The sequence below is a fragment of the Oryctolagus cuniculus genome, chromosome X (genome assembly GCF_051225735.1).
Source record: "Oryctolagus cuniculus isolate XC-2025 breed Fujian yellow rabbit chromosome X, ASM5122573v1, whole genome shotgun sequence".
Classification (NCBI taxonomy): domain Eukaryota; kingdom Metazoa; phylum Chordata; class Mammalia; order Lagomorpha; family Leporidae; genus Oryctolagus; species Oryctolagus cuniculus.
Genome location: NC_142888.1, coordinates 74,766,436 through 74,784,625, shown reverse-complemented (window position 1 = coordinate 74,784,625; position 18,190 = coordinate 74,766,436). Strand labels below are relative to the sequence as shown.

General features: G+C 35.6%; 1 protein-coding gene across 8 annotated transcripts in view; it reads right to left on the bottom strand.

The window, feature by feature from the left end:
* The window catches only part of KLHL13 (kelch like family member 13), a 189,197-nt gene that overhangs the window by 61,319 nt on the left and 109,688 nt on the right, over positions 1 to 18,190 (bottom strand). For 2 of the 8 annotated variants that reach the window (XM_070067101.2, XM_051827329.3), the window contains one exon: positions 8,600 to 8,665. The exons of 5 other annotated variants lie outside the window; for them this stretch is intronic. In XM_070067101.2, the coding sequence (XP_069923202.1) occupies positions 8,600 to 8,665 (66 nt within the window). Of the gene's footprint in view, positions 1 to 8,599; positions 8,666 to 10,378; positions 10,462 to 18,190 lie in introns of those variants that run through there. One more of the 8 variants, XM_002720246.6, reaches the window with a different exon arrangement.

Sequence of the window (18,190 nt, the reverse complement as noted above, 5' to 3'; positions counted from 1 at the left end):
ATAGCTTACATAGATTAAGGAAGCAATGTTTTAAAAATGAGATTCAATCACTCCCCAGTTTATGAAAATTTCACAAAGCAGTAATTGCAAATATGACTTCACCTTTTGAGAATAAAGATGCAAAAACATGTATAAAAGCATGATAATAGTTTCTAATAGTTTATATGTCAATGGAAATTCCTCAAAATTTGAGTGGGAAAAAGAATTAAGGTAGAATCTTCCATATTTCCAAAGTAACCCCCACAAGCAGATGAAAAACATCCTACTGTAAGCATTCTCAAGATGGTATTCTTTTGTGAACAATCAACTGATTCAAAAGCCAACCCTTTTTGGTGTAATCTCATTACAGTCCAAAGAAAACAACCAATATCAGTAATCTTATATGTAAATTTCCAATCTAGATTTTTCATAAACTTAATACACAGTATTAGTTTTATGGCATTCCAATAATTTTAATATTTGTTCAAAGAGAAAAAGACACTAAGGCTACTTTATTCCACCTTATCCTCAGTACTCTTAAAAGAGCCGAGAACCATAAAAGCATATCTGAGGGTGAATATTTATTTATATTCATTTCTTACTTTTGCCTTGATAAATTCCTGTCATTTGTAATTATCTCTCATGAGCAAACAAAATAATTCTTTTAAGTAGAAATAAACTTCAGGTGGGTAAAACCACCCTAATTCCAAATTAGCAGAATTCAAATTAATCAAATTGTACTGCCCTAGTAGAGACTCCATAGCAACTATGGAGTGTAACTATAATCAACATTAGATTTCAGAAATAGAAAATGTTTTCATCCATAGAATGAAATGAAGAAAGTTATTAAATATGCATTTAAATATAATTTTATGCAGACTCTGTGTCCCACTATTTTAATATTTAGACTGGTAGATGTCAAGAAGATTTAGTCACATCACATAAAAAGATTTCATTTGTAGAACACTTGTTTTCTGTTGTGGAAAACTACATTTAACATGATATAAAGACAGCAAACACATGTAAACTTTAATCACTTAAAAATATCTGTGAAATGCGTATTTCAGAAATGTAACAAAGCAAAGACAATGATGGGTCTTGGCCAAGGCCACAAAAAGTCATTCTGGACCAACTCTTACAATAATAACTGCCTGGTTCTCAAGGTAGAAAGAAAAAATTTTTAGAATATCTTGAACTCTTAGAATTCCTCTTGCTCAGCATGTTCATTATATAGATTAAAAAAAAAAATCTGAAACCCAGACAGGTAAACTTGTCCACTGTCATTTTCAGCAAGCAGCAGAACTGGAAGTAGAAACCAAATCTCATTGACCTAGACCAGGAATTCTTCTAAAATCTCTACTGTTTCTTTTATCAATGAGATCATGAAAGACACACATTCCTGTTAGAAGTGAAGTATATTCTATAAATGTCTCAATGCATTCTAAAGGTGGGGATGGAGCAGGTATTTGGCCTAGCAGTTTGGACACCACTTGGGATACCCACATTCCCTGTTGGAATGCCTGAGTTCAAGTCCAGACTGTTCCTGATTCTAGCATCTTGCTAATGTGCTCCCTGGAGGCACCAGATGATGGTTCAAAATAGTTACATTACTACTACCCACATGGAAAACCCACATAGGAACACTGGGATCCTGACTCAACCCTGGCTGCTTCCTGATTTTGGGAAGTGACCCAGTGACCCAGCAGATAGGACTTCCTGCTCTATCTCAAATTTTTTAGTATTAAAAAATAAATGAAAGCCAAAAAGAGATATTTCCTCCTCCAAATACATGTTCACTGGAAGATACTAGGGTACTTCAAAAAAATCATGGAAAACAGAATTAAGATAAGCTTGTTTTGCTGTAAAAATTTTTGAAACCCATGCATAGTTTTTTGATAATATGTGTTTTCCATTAACTTTTTGAATACCCCTCATAGAAATGGGAAACACAGAAAATGTGAAAGTGTACAGAGAACAATTTACAAAATATTTTTAAAAATTTTTACTTACTTTCATTGTATTTGAAAGAGAGTCAGAGGGATAGGCAAAGAGACAGAGACAGAGACAGACACAGATGGGTAAAGATCTTCCATCTGCTGATTTGCTCCCCAAATGCCCACAACAACCAGGGGTGGGTCAGACTAAAATTAGGAGCCAAAAAATCCATCCAGGTCTCCCATGTGGATGACAGGGATCCAAGTAATTGAATCATCATCTGCCACCTTCCAAGGTATGCATTAGTAGGAAGTTGGAACTGGAAGTCAAAGTGAGACTTAAATCCTAGCACACTGACAAGGGATGTGGACTTTCCATGTAGTGACAAGAGCTGAACCACCTGCCTGTTTCCAAATCAAAACTCGAAGACATTTAAGAAGTATAAGGGAGACAAAAGTAAGTACAATGTAAGGCGGTCATAGTATGAGCTACAAGTGAAAAATATGAATAAGACTAATTTTTTTCTCAATGTAAATGTCCCTAAATAAATTTGTTGTGGAATTTGATTTGTGGACGTCTACAGTTTATCACCAAAACCCCCTCACCAAACAAATTGATTAATATGATGTGTATCTAATCTCTTTGTCCATTTTTTTCTGATGTACCCTAAGAAACAACTTGCTTTTTTTTTGCAAGTTTTGGCTAGTTCTGTGGTAAATTCAGCTAAAGACTAATAGCATTAGCCACAGTTTCTATGAGCAGGCACTGTGTAATCTCTTCAGTCCGGATAATGTCTCTTCAGACTAATCTAAAATATCAATGTTACTCATGTTGCCCAGAAAAGACTGTAAATCATGCCAAACTGTGTGCTCTGTTTATGTTCTACCAATCAGTAAAAGCACTTGGATGGCAACCAAGTAGTAGGACTGTTAAACACTTTAAAGCACACAAAAGTTCTAGACAGCAAAGAAAAACTCTTAATACATTAGGGGTCTCTTCTTAAAGGAAACAAAATTGTTTACATACATGACTCTATATATATGCATATATATATTTGTATTTTATGTACATTTATGTTTACATATACTTATGCAGATATGTGTATATCTCCTTTGTTTCAGGAAACTGAGTATCAAATAGACCAAAACTTTCTCAAAAAGTGACACTCAGATGTTTAGCCTTGCTGCAACCAAAATGGAAAATCCCAGATATTACTCAAAGATAGCTATGTTTGAAAGTTCTACATTGGAAATTTCCTCAATAGAACTGTGTGGATCCTGACAGTCCCCTAAAGGATCTATGAAAATGAACACAACTGCACCTCTATCTATGCGTTGGATTGATACAGTATACATTTCTTTCACAATACAAATGAGTAAAAAGGCACAACTGTTGTACTGGTGCTACACATGTGTATGTATAGAGAATTCCTCACGCTATAATGGCATAAGTGAGGTGAAGGTCAGTACTCTTTTCACCTTTAACAATTCCATAGTACAAGAAAGGTATAAGGTGGGCAAGAAAAGAACAGCAATATGGGAGCTGATCTGCTGAAAAGGCAGGAAGCATTAGGCCAGAGACCAAAGGAGAATACAGTAGGAGCAAAGAAGGTAACAATTCATTGAAATGGAAATGGAAAGACAGAATGGTAGCAATTCCAGATATTTATGTAATGCCTTTTATCACTGGAGATCAGATGAAAGGGGTTATGAGGCTAAGGTGAATGAGTGGGCCAAAATACAGAGACTAGATTGAGCAGAGAATTAAGATCCAGTTGGCCAACCAATAGTCCAGAGATACTGACCACTGTTACTCTCTTACTAAAGCTGAATGCAAGAGTAATAATGAATGGTAAACTCAGAAGTTTTGGCCTTTCCTTCTTTTTTTTTCCTGCTAGTATCTACATTCTTTATACCTTTTCAATTTTTCTACCCTGAATGCTTCAAAATAGTCCCATCTTTTTAAGAAAAAAAGTGCTTTAGACCAGAGTATTTTTGTGTGTTGGAAATGGATGATAGTAGTAGAAATCTATGATTTTAAAATATATACTATTTACATACCTGATTTTGCATTGACATTTCAAAATTTTCGTTTGAAAAGTAATACAGCAATTTATCATTATCAAAGAAGAACATAACTAATACTCCCATAAGAGACCATGTGGTTACCACATTGTCTGCTACAGCAATGTTACTTCATCTGCCCAAGGGATCCTCCCCAAATTCCTACTTATCCTTCAAGAAGGAATCCCTGTGTCTTTGTATCTTCCTCACTGAGTCCAATTTCTTGCACACTAGAAACCACCCATGTATTTTTGGAGTAAATTAAAAAGTAAGTTCATAAGTAGAAGGGTGGTTAAAGAATGATATCTTAAAGCCAATAACATGGAAGGTTTTTTTTTAAATATTATTGCTAAATCTGCTATTACTTGTACATACTAGGAGACAACAGATGACAACTCAAGTACTTAAGTCCTTGCAATCCATGTGGGAGATCTAGACTGAGTTCCAGGCTCCTAGTTTCAACCCAGCCCAGTCCTAGCTATTGTAGGCATTTGCAAGGTGAACCAGTGAATGAACATCGATCTCTCTCTCTCTCTCATCAGATAAAAAATCATTTTTAAACTTTTGCTATTACTAAGATCAGAGTTTACACATAAGAAGTACTTATTTACCAACATAATGTTATTCTTAAAGTAAAAATGTAAATATTCACATTCTTTTACAAATAGGTATATGCTAAAGAAAATCATTCAAAATACATATTTTCTTAAATAAAATAAATTGCTCTAATGAAAAATCTCTGATCTCACTTCAATTAGTGATCATTTATGTTTAGTCATCTCTCCACAATTCCTAAATGTCTCTTTATATGTCTCTTTAAGTATTCGGGTAAATAAAATAGCCAAGCTATTCATTGTAAGCTGTTCTGTTGTGTTGCACATTAAACCTACAAATTTATCAAATTTTTTAAAAATTCAAAATGTGCAATACAACAGTTCAGAATATGATTCAAATGAATAAATACATTAATAAAAGCTTTTCAAGAGGTTTCACTATTTTGTTTTTATCTTGATGGCATCAAATATACAAGTCAACCAAAGTTACATGAAGACAATATAAACAATACTACAACCTTTGTTTTGAAGCTCTGCACTATTTTGCTGAGAGTAAACAAATTCCAATAATATTTATGCTAAAAATTATTTTCAAGCAATCATATCAGAAACCAATTCTAAAAGGCATAACAGTTAAATAAATTCAACATTTGCTATATTCTATAATATTTCAGAAAAACCTATACTTTCATGAAAATCTGAGTTTCTGAAAGATCTTTACAATAGTACATTTTCAACATCACAATTTAAATTAATGAGATAAAGCTACTGTTTTAAAAACACATATTTTATCCAAAGAATTGTTATAAAATTCACATGTTTGGCATAAATGTTTTGGCCAAAGACGAAGTTAGAAACTACCTGGTTTTCCAATCACTCCCCCTCCCTATTTGTAAACCTTGGCTACAAATACCTACAGTAATCACAGTAATATTTTGTTAACCAGCAGCAAGCACTTCCATGGAAAGCTAATCCTAATGACTCATTAAGATTATACGACACTATGTAAATTTTCCATGAAAAGGGCCCTTTAATTTGAATTAGTTTAATTTTTTATCATTTCCCATTGCTAATTTGAAATTTCCTACATATGAGGATACTTCAGCTCTGATTGTCTTTTTCTACTTTTCAAAAAAAAAGAAAAATAAATTCAAATAATTCTTATTAAAATGGAATTAAAAGATAAGTTTATTTGAACACAAAACGTTTTGAAATCCATGGTTTTTTCATAACACAATTTTCCAAAAACTTTTTGAAGTCTCCACATATATTCATAGAAACTACTGTTGTTTTTACAAAGGTTTTAACTACATAATAAACAGGAAAATCTTATGCTTCAAAAATGACGCAATTTCAACCTTTAACCTTGTGATCCATTGCCATACAATGAGAACCAACAGTTTTCTTAAGGGAGTAGCTGACAATCTTGATATTTGCCTACTATGGTGTTATCCAAGAGGCTTAGCAACCTGGCCAATCTTTCTTTTCATGACCATTTCCAGATCCTTCTCATTGTCTAATTTAGATTCTTCTCCTGTAGTTTTAAATTCTACAAAACAAGTAAAGGATAGAGAAACAGACTGAAAGATGCCAAACATATGGTAGTAAATCTAAATTCTACAAGCTAATCAAAAGGTGTGTAATTTATAATTTCTCCACTTGCAATCAGCAATTTAATAAATTCCTATTGTGTAAAACATTATTAGCACATGTTACACATATAAAGTGTTTGTGTGCTGTCATCTAACCACAGAATTGTTTTGGCATTATATCTGACTCTATTATATTGATGCAATGGTTATCCAGTGGGAGAAAGCCATTTCCTTTCCTTTATCTTATATTATATTACTAACTAAATAAAGTACAATTTTGAATAAAAAGAGAGTTCATCTTCTAGGGTGATGATTGGTTTAAAATAGATAATTTAAATTTTGGTTTCTAGGTATATCTCACCTAATAAGTTTAGAATCACTTCATAGCTTCAAAATCAAACATATCTTTGACTAATCAGTTATTTCTCAAGGAATTCTGAAGCTAAATAACACTTGGATACAATATATTTTCCTTTTAGCTAGCATAGATTTATTCATTCTTTCCTTACTTGGCTTGATCTAGGTCAGAGACACCGTGGAATATTTTTATGAGTCTTCCACTACAGAGCCTGGCCATTTTGTTTAAATTCCTATAATACTATTCAGACCTTAAACAAAAAAAATATTTATGTTTAGGGGTTTCCAGAAATACCATTCTCTGAGATTCAGATTTTTAAAGAAGGAACAACTGAACTTGTACTCCAAAATGAGTTAACAGGCATTAAAACCAAGCTTAAAGTGATAGTATAACATGGGAAAGGTATTAGCAAATTTATTAAATAGGACCATGGCTTTTGCATTTGTCAACTAAAATGTGTTTGTTCCATTTGAGGCTTCCTTAGTACATCAGTCATCACTGACAATGTGTAGACTCCTTGAACATAATGAATACCCAAACCCATGAACACACTGTGCTTAGCCCAAAACCCCTAGAGAGGAGGTGCATGCATGTTGAATTAGTTCAATCACCATACTGAGAACTGATGACTGCTAGAAGTTACAAATATGTAAAAGAACACATGTTCCCCAGCTACACAGTCCTCACTATATAATTGGGCACTCTGGATATTCACATATGAAATACAAAGTGAGCATAGATATATTGCTAAGCTAAAGCCTTACCTATCTAGGGCCCTGGATAGCCTAGTCAATTTTTACATAAATTAGTTTAAAATAAAAACAACTGGGAGGCAGTAACTATGAAAAATCAAAATCTACTTATTATTCATATTTTGGTGGAAATCTTTCTGCCCTTTAACTTCTTCAAGTCAAAATGGATACAAGTTTGTAAAAAAAAAAAAAAAACTTATAATCACCATAGTGTGCAATAGCTACTGTGACATACTTTAGATATAGATACCAATACAGCAATGTGTGCAAATAATACCTATAATTCCAAATCCCTGCCTTTCCCTCAGCCCCCACTTCCCTGACTCATATGCTTTGACATTGAACCCACATAATGCTGAGCCGAAAGTGCCTCTTTTATTGTGTGTGTACACACACACATACACACATATGATTTTATATATATATACTATATACTGTACTATATATCTCAAGGTATCTATATCTATCTATCTAAATAAATATCAATAAAAAGTTTTATATAAGGAAAGCAGAGGCTCTCAAATATTAATGTGCTGAGAGTCACGTGATTTGAATACTTAAAATATAGAAACCTGGAGGTGGAATCCAAGTACTCCAACTGATAATCATGCCAGACCTACTAAACTTTGAAAAAGGCTGCTTTGAAATCAAATTGGCTATGCCCTGCTCAAGATACCCCAGCTATTGTAAGATTGTGTTTACCCCTCAGGCCCTGGCCTGCCTTGGTGTATCAGCATTGGCTGCTCACCATCAACTGTCTAACCAAACTGTCCATGGCCATTATCTTACTCTCCCACACTCGAGATCCTTCTAGGTCTGAAAACAAGGTCTCCAACTGGCAGGCAGATAGGCACAGAGGCAGACAGATGTAATGTGTGAAAAGGTAAGGTGCAGGAATTAGAAAACAAAAGTAAATTATAGTGACTGTGCAATACAGAATCAAAAGTTACAAATCTGCTTCAAACTTTTTCTACGAAGAATGCAAAAGAGCCAAGCTCGAGCTAGGCGCCTGTGGTACAATCACAAATCCATCACTAATTAGCTTCACAACCTCCAGTGTTATCTTCCCTCATCTGTAATATAGGAAAAATGCTACTTTCTTTGCCTATCTCATAGCAATGCTATGAAAACCAAATGAACTTATATTTGTGAAAGCACATTGGAAAATATAAAGCATAATACAATAATGTGTGGAATTTTTAACAGCATAATTTGTGTATGTTTTCATAATAAACAAAGTACCCTAGACATTACTGAAATTCTGCTCAATAACTTAATGTCTTCTAGTATCTCAGGGTCTTTTATGAAAATAAATTCTCATTTTTTGAAACAAAAGGCAGAGGAAAATGCAGACCCTTGGACATACCCTGAAGTTGATTTTTTGAATATATCCTTGAAATCGGCTTGTTTTAAAGACAACTGCCTCCGTCTCCTGAAAGTGGAGTGGAACAAAGATCTGGTTAATTGTGACTTTATTAGAGTTGGTTCAAAATTTCCAAAGCATACCCTGAAAATATTTTAACCATAAATTTATGAACCATATTTATAAGTCTTGAACAGTTAAGATCACCCCAAAAATATACACTTATGTAAATTAACTTTTGAAAACCTTAAGTAGAAAACTGAAAGATTCTATTTGTTTTCAGAAGCTGTCTTAATCTTTCAGAAACTCTAGAATAAAGACTGACAGTTAAGTACAACACTTAATTGCACTTGATCTAAAAAACTAACTTAGACACCTATGGACAGAGAGAAATGCTTTTCCAGTAAATACATATTTGGACCTCCAAATGATGTGTCATTTTTGAGCTTTTTAAGTCTAAAGGTCAATTCTTAGCTGATGTACTGCTTTGCCAAAAAATAAATAAACAAACAAACAAACAACAACAAAAACCCTGAAAGCCAATGACACACATTCCAAGCTTTCGGAGAACAGATGGCTAATGTTCATACAGGTTCATTTACTACCAATTTTCTGATTTTCATAATGCTTGTAATTAATATAAACATGAATAGATGTACCATCTCCTAACCAGAAGATTGGGTTTGTGTGGAGTTCTATCATATATCTAGCTATTTTGGGCTAGTACAAAAGCAATGGTGGACAGATGTACTTCTAGTACTGCCTCAGGAATGCAGTTTTAAAAATAGAGACTACTACAGAAGCACTGCAGTATATGCTGTCAACAGTTAACTCTTAAAAAATTAAAGTGTGCTGGCAGATGTTTGGGGAGCTCTAACACAGAATTTAATATATTTACATTATTTCATTTACATCGTTATGAGTTTAAAGGAAGTAAACATTAGCCTTATCTAGCAGTTTCTTCAAAATAAAATGTTATGCTTTTTTCTGGGTCATTTCACAAGCACTATTGCATTATTAAAGTCATAAGTCAATCAAAGTCACAGTCTAACAGTATCTTTAAAGACCTTGACCAATATCTTATCCAAAATGTTGTCTTAAATATAATGACTTCCTATTTTGGGAAAAGGTAGGTAGCAAGAATTTTATTTCTTTTTTTGAATGATAAATCCAAAACAGCATCTCCTTAATGAAAATAGTATTTCAGTCTACTTTCAAAATGCTATACACACAAAAATTATTCTTGAAAGATAAAAACTACAAGAGGTTAAATTCATATTTGTCATGGCTTAGCATTAAGCCTCGCTGAGCAAATAATAATTACATTATTTCTTTGCTTAAAAGACATTAAAATATCTTTAACTACAGCTTATTTTATATTCCTATTAATATTATTCGTTTTCTTTGTGTTTTGAAGACTAATCTGGTGTGCCACCTTCTGGTAACTGAGTGAAATTATGTATTTCTACACAAGTCACTATTCTTTATTTTAACTTTGTAAATATGTATATACATTTCTTAATCTGCATTACATGTAAGATATATAAATATACCTATATCATAGTTTGAAGGAAAATAAAATTTCCTCAGAGATTTTGTTAAAATCAAGCTTTATACATGCTTCCTATGATTTTTACATGGTTACCAATATGTCTCCTGAATTCTACAATACATATAAAATTGATTTTTGTATACCGCTTCACAGCCAATATGAAAATCACAGGCTTGCTATTTTACTGAATAAGTAGCAGCAGTAAATAAAGGAAAAGAAATGTCTCTTACCAATAAGCCCATTTTTCTCTTAAGGTTTGAACTCTCATCATTTGTCATGTTCTTGTGGATCCCTCTCTCATCAAATTCTCTGGAGTTTTAAAGTTAAGAGCTGTGATGCACAGCTAGGCTCTGCTACATAGTAGCGCACCCCAGTGTATCTGACTGGTATAGCACTTCTGTTGTAGCTCCCAAAAGCAGGAACGGCTTTTACACATTCAAAAACCTGTGCACTGCACACCTTTCCTTGAGAGGAAACTGTAGTCAGTGTAGTTGACCTATTTATGTTTCGTGTCTAAATTCCTGATCAGATTTGAAAATGAGGATCACATGAACATTTAGTTCCAGTAAACTGAAGAGGAAAACAGAGTTCATCTTTACATTAGAGTTGGGGATGACACAAATACTAATACCAGGAGGTCTGACTTAGAAAAACACACACTTATCTAAAAGTAACCCTGTTTTCCCAAGGGTCACTGTTTTGTTATTTGTCTTATTATCTTTATCAACTTTAACATTTGCCTTTCTCTTGCCCATAGTTGGCAGTCACTAAGTCCTATCTTTTTTCTTTGATTAATTTTCCAGGAAATCTACCCCATACTGTTTTTATAAACAAATGAGCTACTTCAATAAAACACACATAACCAGTCTCCCTGAATCTCTCATCTTTAATCCATTCATTATAATTTTTTATATTTCTCTTTTAAAATAAAATTACATACAATGCAAATTAAGTGTTCAGTGAATACTGTATTCAACAAATATTTGCTGAATTAACTACATATTTAGCTACTGTGCTATGTGGTATGGACACAAAGGTGAACAAGACACAATTTCTTGCTCTCAGGAAGCTCATAATTGAGTGAGCGAGGCCGACATGTACTCTGATAGCATAATTCAGTGCAGACACTTTAGTGTTATCTGTCCATAGTTCTACAGAAGCAACAGGACAACAAAAATACTGAAGTGACCGGAGGCTGAAGAAATGAGGCACTCATCAGGTGCACTCTAAGGTAGCCTGTGAAGAGATACAGAAACCTGAGGGGGTACAACATACTTGGAAGCATCAGTAAAGTCTTCAACAGAACTTTGAAAGAAGATACATAGTGGTGATGACAGTGGATTGATTTTAAGGTGCCCAGAAATTATATCACTGAAAACCATATATACCAGTGAAGAGGTTTAGATTTTATCCTACAGGCCATAAGAAATCATTTGTTGTATGAATAGATCAAAGAATTAATCAAGCAGCTAAGCCCAGAACTAAGAATTTACTAGATGCTGGCTCCCAACTTTCCTATTCTCTATTGTAAAAGTTTGCTTTGTTATTTCTCACTTTTACTCCAGAGGTCCTTTAGGGATGAAATCTCTGCCCTAATCCACTCTTCTGAAGTCAAGCAATCTTCCCAGACTCAGCTCAAATTCCATTCTTTTCAGTAATGTCAGCATGGTAATTTGAGTCCACAGATATTTTAAGATTCTTCCATTATAGGGACTGCGCATTATTCCTGACATTTAGCACGCAATATCCAAGAAACATTTTTTGATCCCTTGTCCATACAGTGAAATAGGAAACAGGATAGTGAAAAATCACACTGTGGTCAAGGTCACAACCTGAGGGTAAGTGGGCCCAAGGAAGACCACCTTCCCACCCTTCACAGTTTACACTAACTTTAGGAACTACCTTTACCACACCTAAGCTGAAAATGAAAGGATGTGAATTGTAAAGAGACCTAGACCTCTATTGGAAAGCAATTCTACAATACTATGCAATGCTGCTGCTGTATATATCACAGCTTTGGTTCAAAAAGTCCACAGAATTAATGAGGAAGGGATACCAATGGAATGTCTGAATAATGGAGCTGTGACCTTTGGAAAAATAGAGCTGCACATGGGGAAAAGCTGTGATAATGGTTTACTACTTCTAATAAACCAAAAGAATTTGCCTGTAAGTCCACATAAGAAACAAAAGGAATTGATGAAGATGAAAAAATGAGATGGGAGAGTCAAGAAGACTTAAAATCTCCAAGGATGGGCTAAGGGAGAAAAATTAAGTGTAAGAAGAAGGTGTTAATAAGGTTGGCTGGAAGACTGATCCAGGACAAAAAGCTATATCAGAGACACATGTTCTTGGGTACAGATATCCAGTGTTCTCTCCCAAAGGAATCACATCCCATTATGATAAATGTCAAATACTAGGCACTAAAGTTTTTGCTGATTTTGGCATTTAGCATTCAACTTTGTCTCATCATTTTTATGTATGCACAAAATCCTACATTTATGCAACGAAGCAAAAACCATCATGCTTTCATTTACGTAGACAATAAAAAATCTTTTCATCTTAGCCAACCATTTTATGTTAAAGTAGGTTAAGAGGCTACTGCCAATAATCTCAAAAAGTAGTTAATACTTGAAAATATTCACTCAATGACTTAAAATGTCCCAAATAAAAGCTGTCTACACTTTCCATCTTTTTTATTGAGTGCAAAAACTGACTAGTTTGCTTTCCACTGACGTGTAATGAAAAAAAAATCAAATACACAAAAGATGTAGAATGTGATTTTGGAAATGTACCACATTTTCCCAAGTAATCTTCAAAAAAGGCCATCCTTAGTTGGGACATAAACATGACTTAATCCACCAGGTCTTGAGAGGAATGTTTTAAAACTATGTATCAATGTTATCATAGATTTTAAAACAAGGAGAAAATAAGCCAGACCATTTCCTCATTTCATTTTGTGGAAAACAGAGCAATTGCAAGAGCATTTCCATCAGGCCTGGCAGAAACACAGCAACAAACATTGTATATTATATTTTGGTTAGAATAGGTATTTTATTCAAATTGGCATAACTAGTTCATCTCCAAGTTGTAAGAGGAGAAAAGGGGAGGAGAAAACTGCTACTTGTAAGTCCATAAGAAAGTGTCTTAATATGAGTGATTGGGATGACAAGGTCTAATATAGTCTACCACAAATAATTCACTTACATTCAATCTAAAACTTCATTGTGTTATCTCACCAATAGTGATACTCTTCCAGTTTCTTCTGGTGTATGTAAAATGGCTCAGGCATGATGAGTTAAGTAGTTTATAGAGTTTTCTGCCCTGCTGAAATACCCATGGACGAAAACTTTTAAGAACCATTGGTCTAAAGAGGTGTTTGTCAAGGGTTTTTATATTTGAAGCAATCACTCATATTCCTATAGTCCAGAAGTTCACATTTAAGAAAAAATTATCAGCTTTCTGTAGTATTACCACTAAGCCTAATGGGCAAGATGGGGTCAAAGGAAAGAAAATAAACAGGAATATCTTTTGCAGCTACCAATACCTACTGCCACCATGGTTACTGGATTAGGAAAAATGTCAAAGGAAGCCAAAATCTTAATACAAGTTTCTAGCTATAGTGAAAATCTGAAAATGGCCAATGTACACACCCTAAACACTGGGAAGCTTAAAATTAAATCATGCTAGTTAGGAAATATAGAAATAAGCTACATGTAGTGTCAAAGACACAAGGGCAGACATAGGGAGTTAATGAGGAAGAATATTTCTACTTGTCAACTACTTTTCAACCTAATTCTCCAACCTAAGTACTCCACAAACTAATTACTTATTTTATTTTAATTTTTATTCATTTACTTCAGAGGCAGAGAGACAGAGGGAGGGAGAGAGACAGAGACAGACAGAAGGAGAAAGCTCAAATCTGCTGGTTCACTCTCCAAACGCCTGCAATGGCTGGGCCTAAGCAATGCCAAAGCTGGGAGCCACAAACTCAATCTAGAACACTTACATGGGTGGCAGGGACCAGGACTTGGGCCATCTTCTACTGCCATCACTGCTGTTTCACAGTGTCTGCCTTAGGAGAAAGCTGGAATCAGGAATAGAGTTGGGCATTGAACCCAGGTACTCTGATGTGGTACATGGGACATCTGCCCCAATTATGCTTTAAATGTCACTTGAAACCGTGCCAGAATTCTATATAAAAGACTTTATTATATCTCATAATTTTATGGATCTCATTTTCATTTTTAACTTTATCTGGAGATAGACAATGCAGGCATTAATATTTCCATTCTTACCAGGGAAGAAACAGAGTTGTCAAATGACTTGGCTCAATGATACAGCAGCTGAGGGAATTGGAAAACAAGAATCCAGGTCCCCTGGCATCTAATTCAGTGTTTGTCAGTCACCTCCATATTGTATTCATATTTACTTCAGGGAAAAATGATAGATATTATTCCTAAACACAAACACACACACACACACACACACACACACACACACACACACTGCTCCCCTAAAAGATCGTCACACTAATTGTGGGAAAGGAATGGCTGGAAGAATGGAGAAACAGGGAATAGCTCATGGATGCTATAGGATGGCTATTGACAAGAGCTTCAGAATGATCAACCTATTCCTGTGCCAGAAATACCTCCCCAACGCAATTTGCAGAGTTTCCTATCATCCATCATTTAGCAACATTTTAGTGAAGACCTCAAACATGTCATACTCGCTCATGCCTCAGTGGTTTCATGTATGATTCCACTTCAAATAGTCTGTCCTCCTTGTCAACGAAGGCAACTTCTAGTCACGCTTAAGTTTTATGCAACATTCTTCTAGGAAACCTTCCTTCTCATAGCAACTCAGGCGCTCAGGTTTTCCGTCCTCCCGTGGTACTGTAAATAATTACAGCTCCAGTCACTTTGGATTATTATTGTTTCTGTGCCTCCCTAGGCTAGAAACTCCTGAAAGCTTTTATTATACCTTACTCAGTTTCTGTCACACAGTAGTCTTAAATCACGGGAGGCAATTTTGGTAAAATTTTGGTAAAATCCAATCAGCAAAGGTAGGTTCTGCCCATCTCCATGACTAAGTACACTTTTCTGATGATAATCAAACAACAATTATTAAAATACCTTATTCTTTCCAAACCAAGACATAAATTATAATAAATAAATAAAAGGCATGGGCATTTGGTGTGGTATTAAATTGCCTGTATCGTTGGGGCTGGTGCTGTGGTGCAGCCGGTTAATGCCCTGGCCTGAAGCGCCAGCATCCCATATGGGTGTCGGTTCTAGTCCCGGCTGCTCCTCTTCCAATCCAGCTCTCTGCTATGGCCTGGGAAAGCACTAGAAGATGGCCCAAGTCCTTAAGCCCCTGCACCCACGTGGGAGACCCGGAAGAAGCTCCTTTCTCCTGGCTTTGGATCGGCGCAGCTCCAGCCATTGCGGCCATCTAGGGAGTGAACCAGCGGATGGAAGACCTCTCTCTCTATCTCTACCTCTCTCTGTAACTCTTTTAAATAAATAAAAATAAATCTTTAAAAATATTGCCTGCATCATGTATCAGAGTGCCTGGGTTCGAGTCCCAGCTCTACTTCCAATTACAGCTTCTTGCTAAACCTTCAGAGGCAATGGTGATGGTTCAAGTAGTTAGGTTCCTGCCACCTGGGATACCTGGATTGAATTCTTGACCCTTGGCTTTGGCTTGGCCCAGCCCTGCCTGTTGTGGACATTTGGGAGTGAAACAGTAGATGAAAGATACCTGTAGCTTTGTCTATTTCTGTGTCCCTCTCTTCTCTCTGCCTGGCAAATATAAATACATACATTTTCAAAAGAAATAAATAAAACATTTCAATTGCAAACAGTATACTTAAATGGTTCCTCTTAATGTTTACATTTGTCTCTGCTTGGCAGGGTCCCCATCATAAGTAGGTACACAAGACTTTATGGTAGATGGATGACTGCAGAATTGAACTGAGCAAGGGAAATTCTTAGCTAGAATAAGGAAGGGAAACACCAGTAAACAGTGACCTAAGTAATCTAAGTAAAGGTAGCACTGGTAAAGCTAGAAAGATAATAAAGAAAACATATTATTGGTTTATCAACCACCTAGACAAATGAATATTGAAAAATGAAAACCGTATCTCCAAAAAACAGACATCCCTATAGATAACTAATTGATAAAGATAAAAGTATATTCTTTGAAATGCTAGATTTTATTAAAGTATTGTTTCATGCAGTGATAATAAAAGATCAAACCACAAAATCCAATTTTCATAACCACTGTCCCACCAGATGGAACAAAAAGAAAATAACAAATCTGACCAAGCAAGCCACTGCACATCACCAATACCTAGTAATATAAATGGTTATCAGTCAAGAGTAAAGTATACAAATGTAAAAACCAGAAGAGCCAATGCTAATAAGCCCCTTTAACTTTCAAAATAGAGACAAACATAAATGCTTGATTAAAGACCTATGAATTCTTTTCCAATGAGAGAATTACAACTTAGACCTAAGAAAATGTCTCAACTCTCTATTTCTTTTTTTTTTTTTTAATTTTTTGACAGGCAGAGTGGACAGTGAGAGAGAGAGAGAGACAGAGAGAAAGGTCTTCCTTTGCCGTTGGTTCACCCTCCAATGGCCGCCACGGCCGGCGCACCGCGCTGATCCGACAGCAGGAGCCAGGAGCCAGGTGCTTTTCCTGGTCTCCCATGGGGTGCAGGGCCCAAGCACCTGGGCCATCCTCCACTGCACTCCCTGGCCACAGCAGAGAGCTGGCCTGGAAGAGGGGCAACCGGGACAGAATCCGGCGCCCCGACCGGGACTAGAACCCAGTGTGCCAGCGCCGCTAGGCGAAGGATTAGCCTAGTGAGCCGCGGTGCCAGCCTCAACTCTCTATTTCACACCACTAGCTAGCCTCTCCCATTATTCAGACTGGCAAATTAGAAATATCAAACAAATCAACATAATGAAAGTATAAAGAATAAGAGAAAACAGGATTCCCCAAGAAAAACAGCATATTTATAAAATGGCTTAATATATACAAAATAGGGAGTGATGGTGGAGGCTGTTTCAGCTGTGAGAGCAAACTGCTACAGATCATAAATGTCTATCTCTGGTGTGTTCTGGGGTACAATTAGAAGTTCTGGAGTTTTTTATTAAAAGGAAAAAAGGAGTGATCTTACAAAAAAAAGTTGTATTTTGTGACACTGGACTTGAATTTGGGGACATATAAATATACTGTATACTCCCTTATGGGCTAGTTGGAAATGCAAGAATCATAAAAACCTCTAGGAGTCTTGATCCTAAAGGAAGATTGTCACAGAATCCACAGAGACAGTCATATTTCAGAGAACAGACACTAACATTTAAAGGAAGAGGGTCAAAGACAATGAAAATTAGTAGCCACAAATAGGATTCTGTATGAATCAATAACAAGCCAAGATTAAACTTGACAGCCTATCACTTTTAATCAAAAATTTAGAATTAATTATGACTGGGGTAGGCACTGTGGTGCAGCAAGTTAAGCCGCCACTTGGGACACATGTATGCCATATCAGAGTGCCTAGTGCCTGGTTTAAATCTTGGCTACTCTGTTTCCAATCCAGCTCCCTGATAATGTGCCTGGGAGGCAGCAGATGATGGTCAAAATACTTGGGTCCCTTATACTCATGTGGGAGTTCCAGATGGAATTTCTGGATCTTGGCTTTTGCCTGGCCCAGTTTCAGCTGTTGGGTGCATTTGGGGAATGAACCATCGGAAGGAAAATCGCTCTGTCACCCTTTCAAATAATTTATAAAAGAATCAATTATACCTTTCTTATATGCTTTCAACATCTCAATCTTCTATGCAAATATCTTCCATGACTACTTATTTGTGTGGATATATTCAGACTCCACTTTCAAGGGCCCCTCAACCTTAGCCTCACTTTTTCTATTCAACTCCTATTTTCCATGACAGGTAGTAACAGATTTGTACACAATCGAAACCACAGAACTGCCACAAAGCTGTGTTTTTTTTTTTTACTTACATAACTTGCAC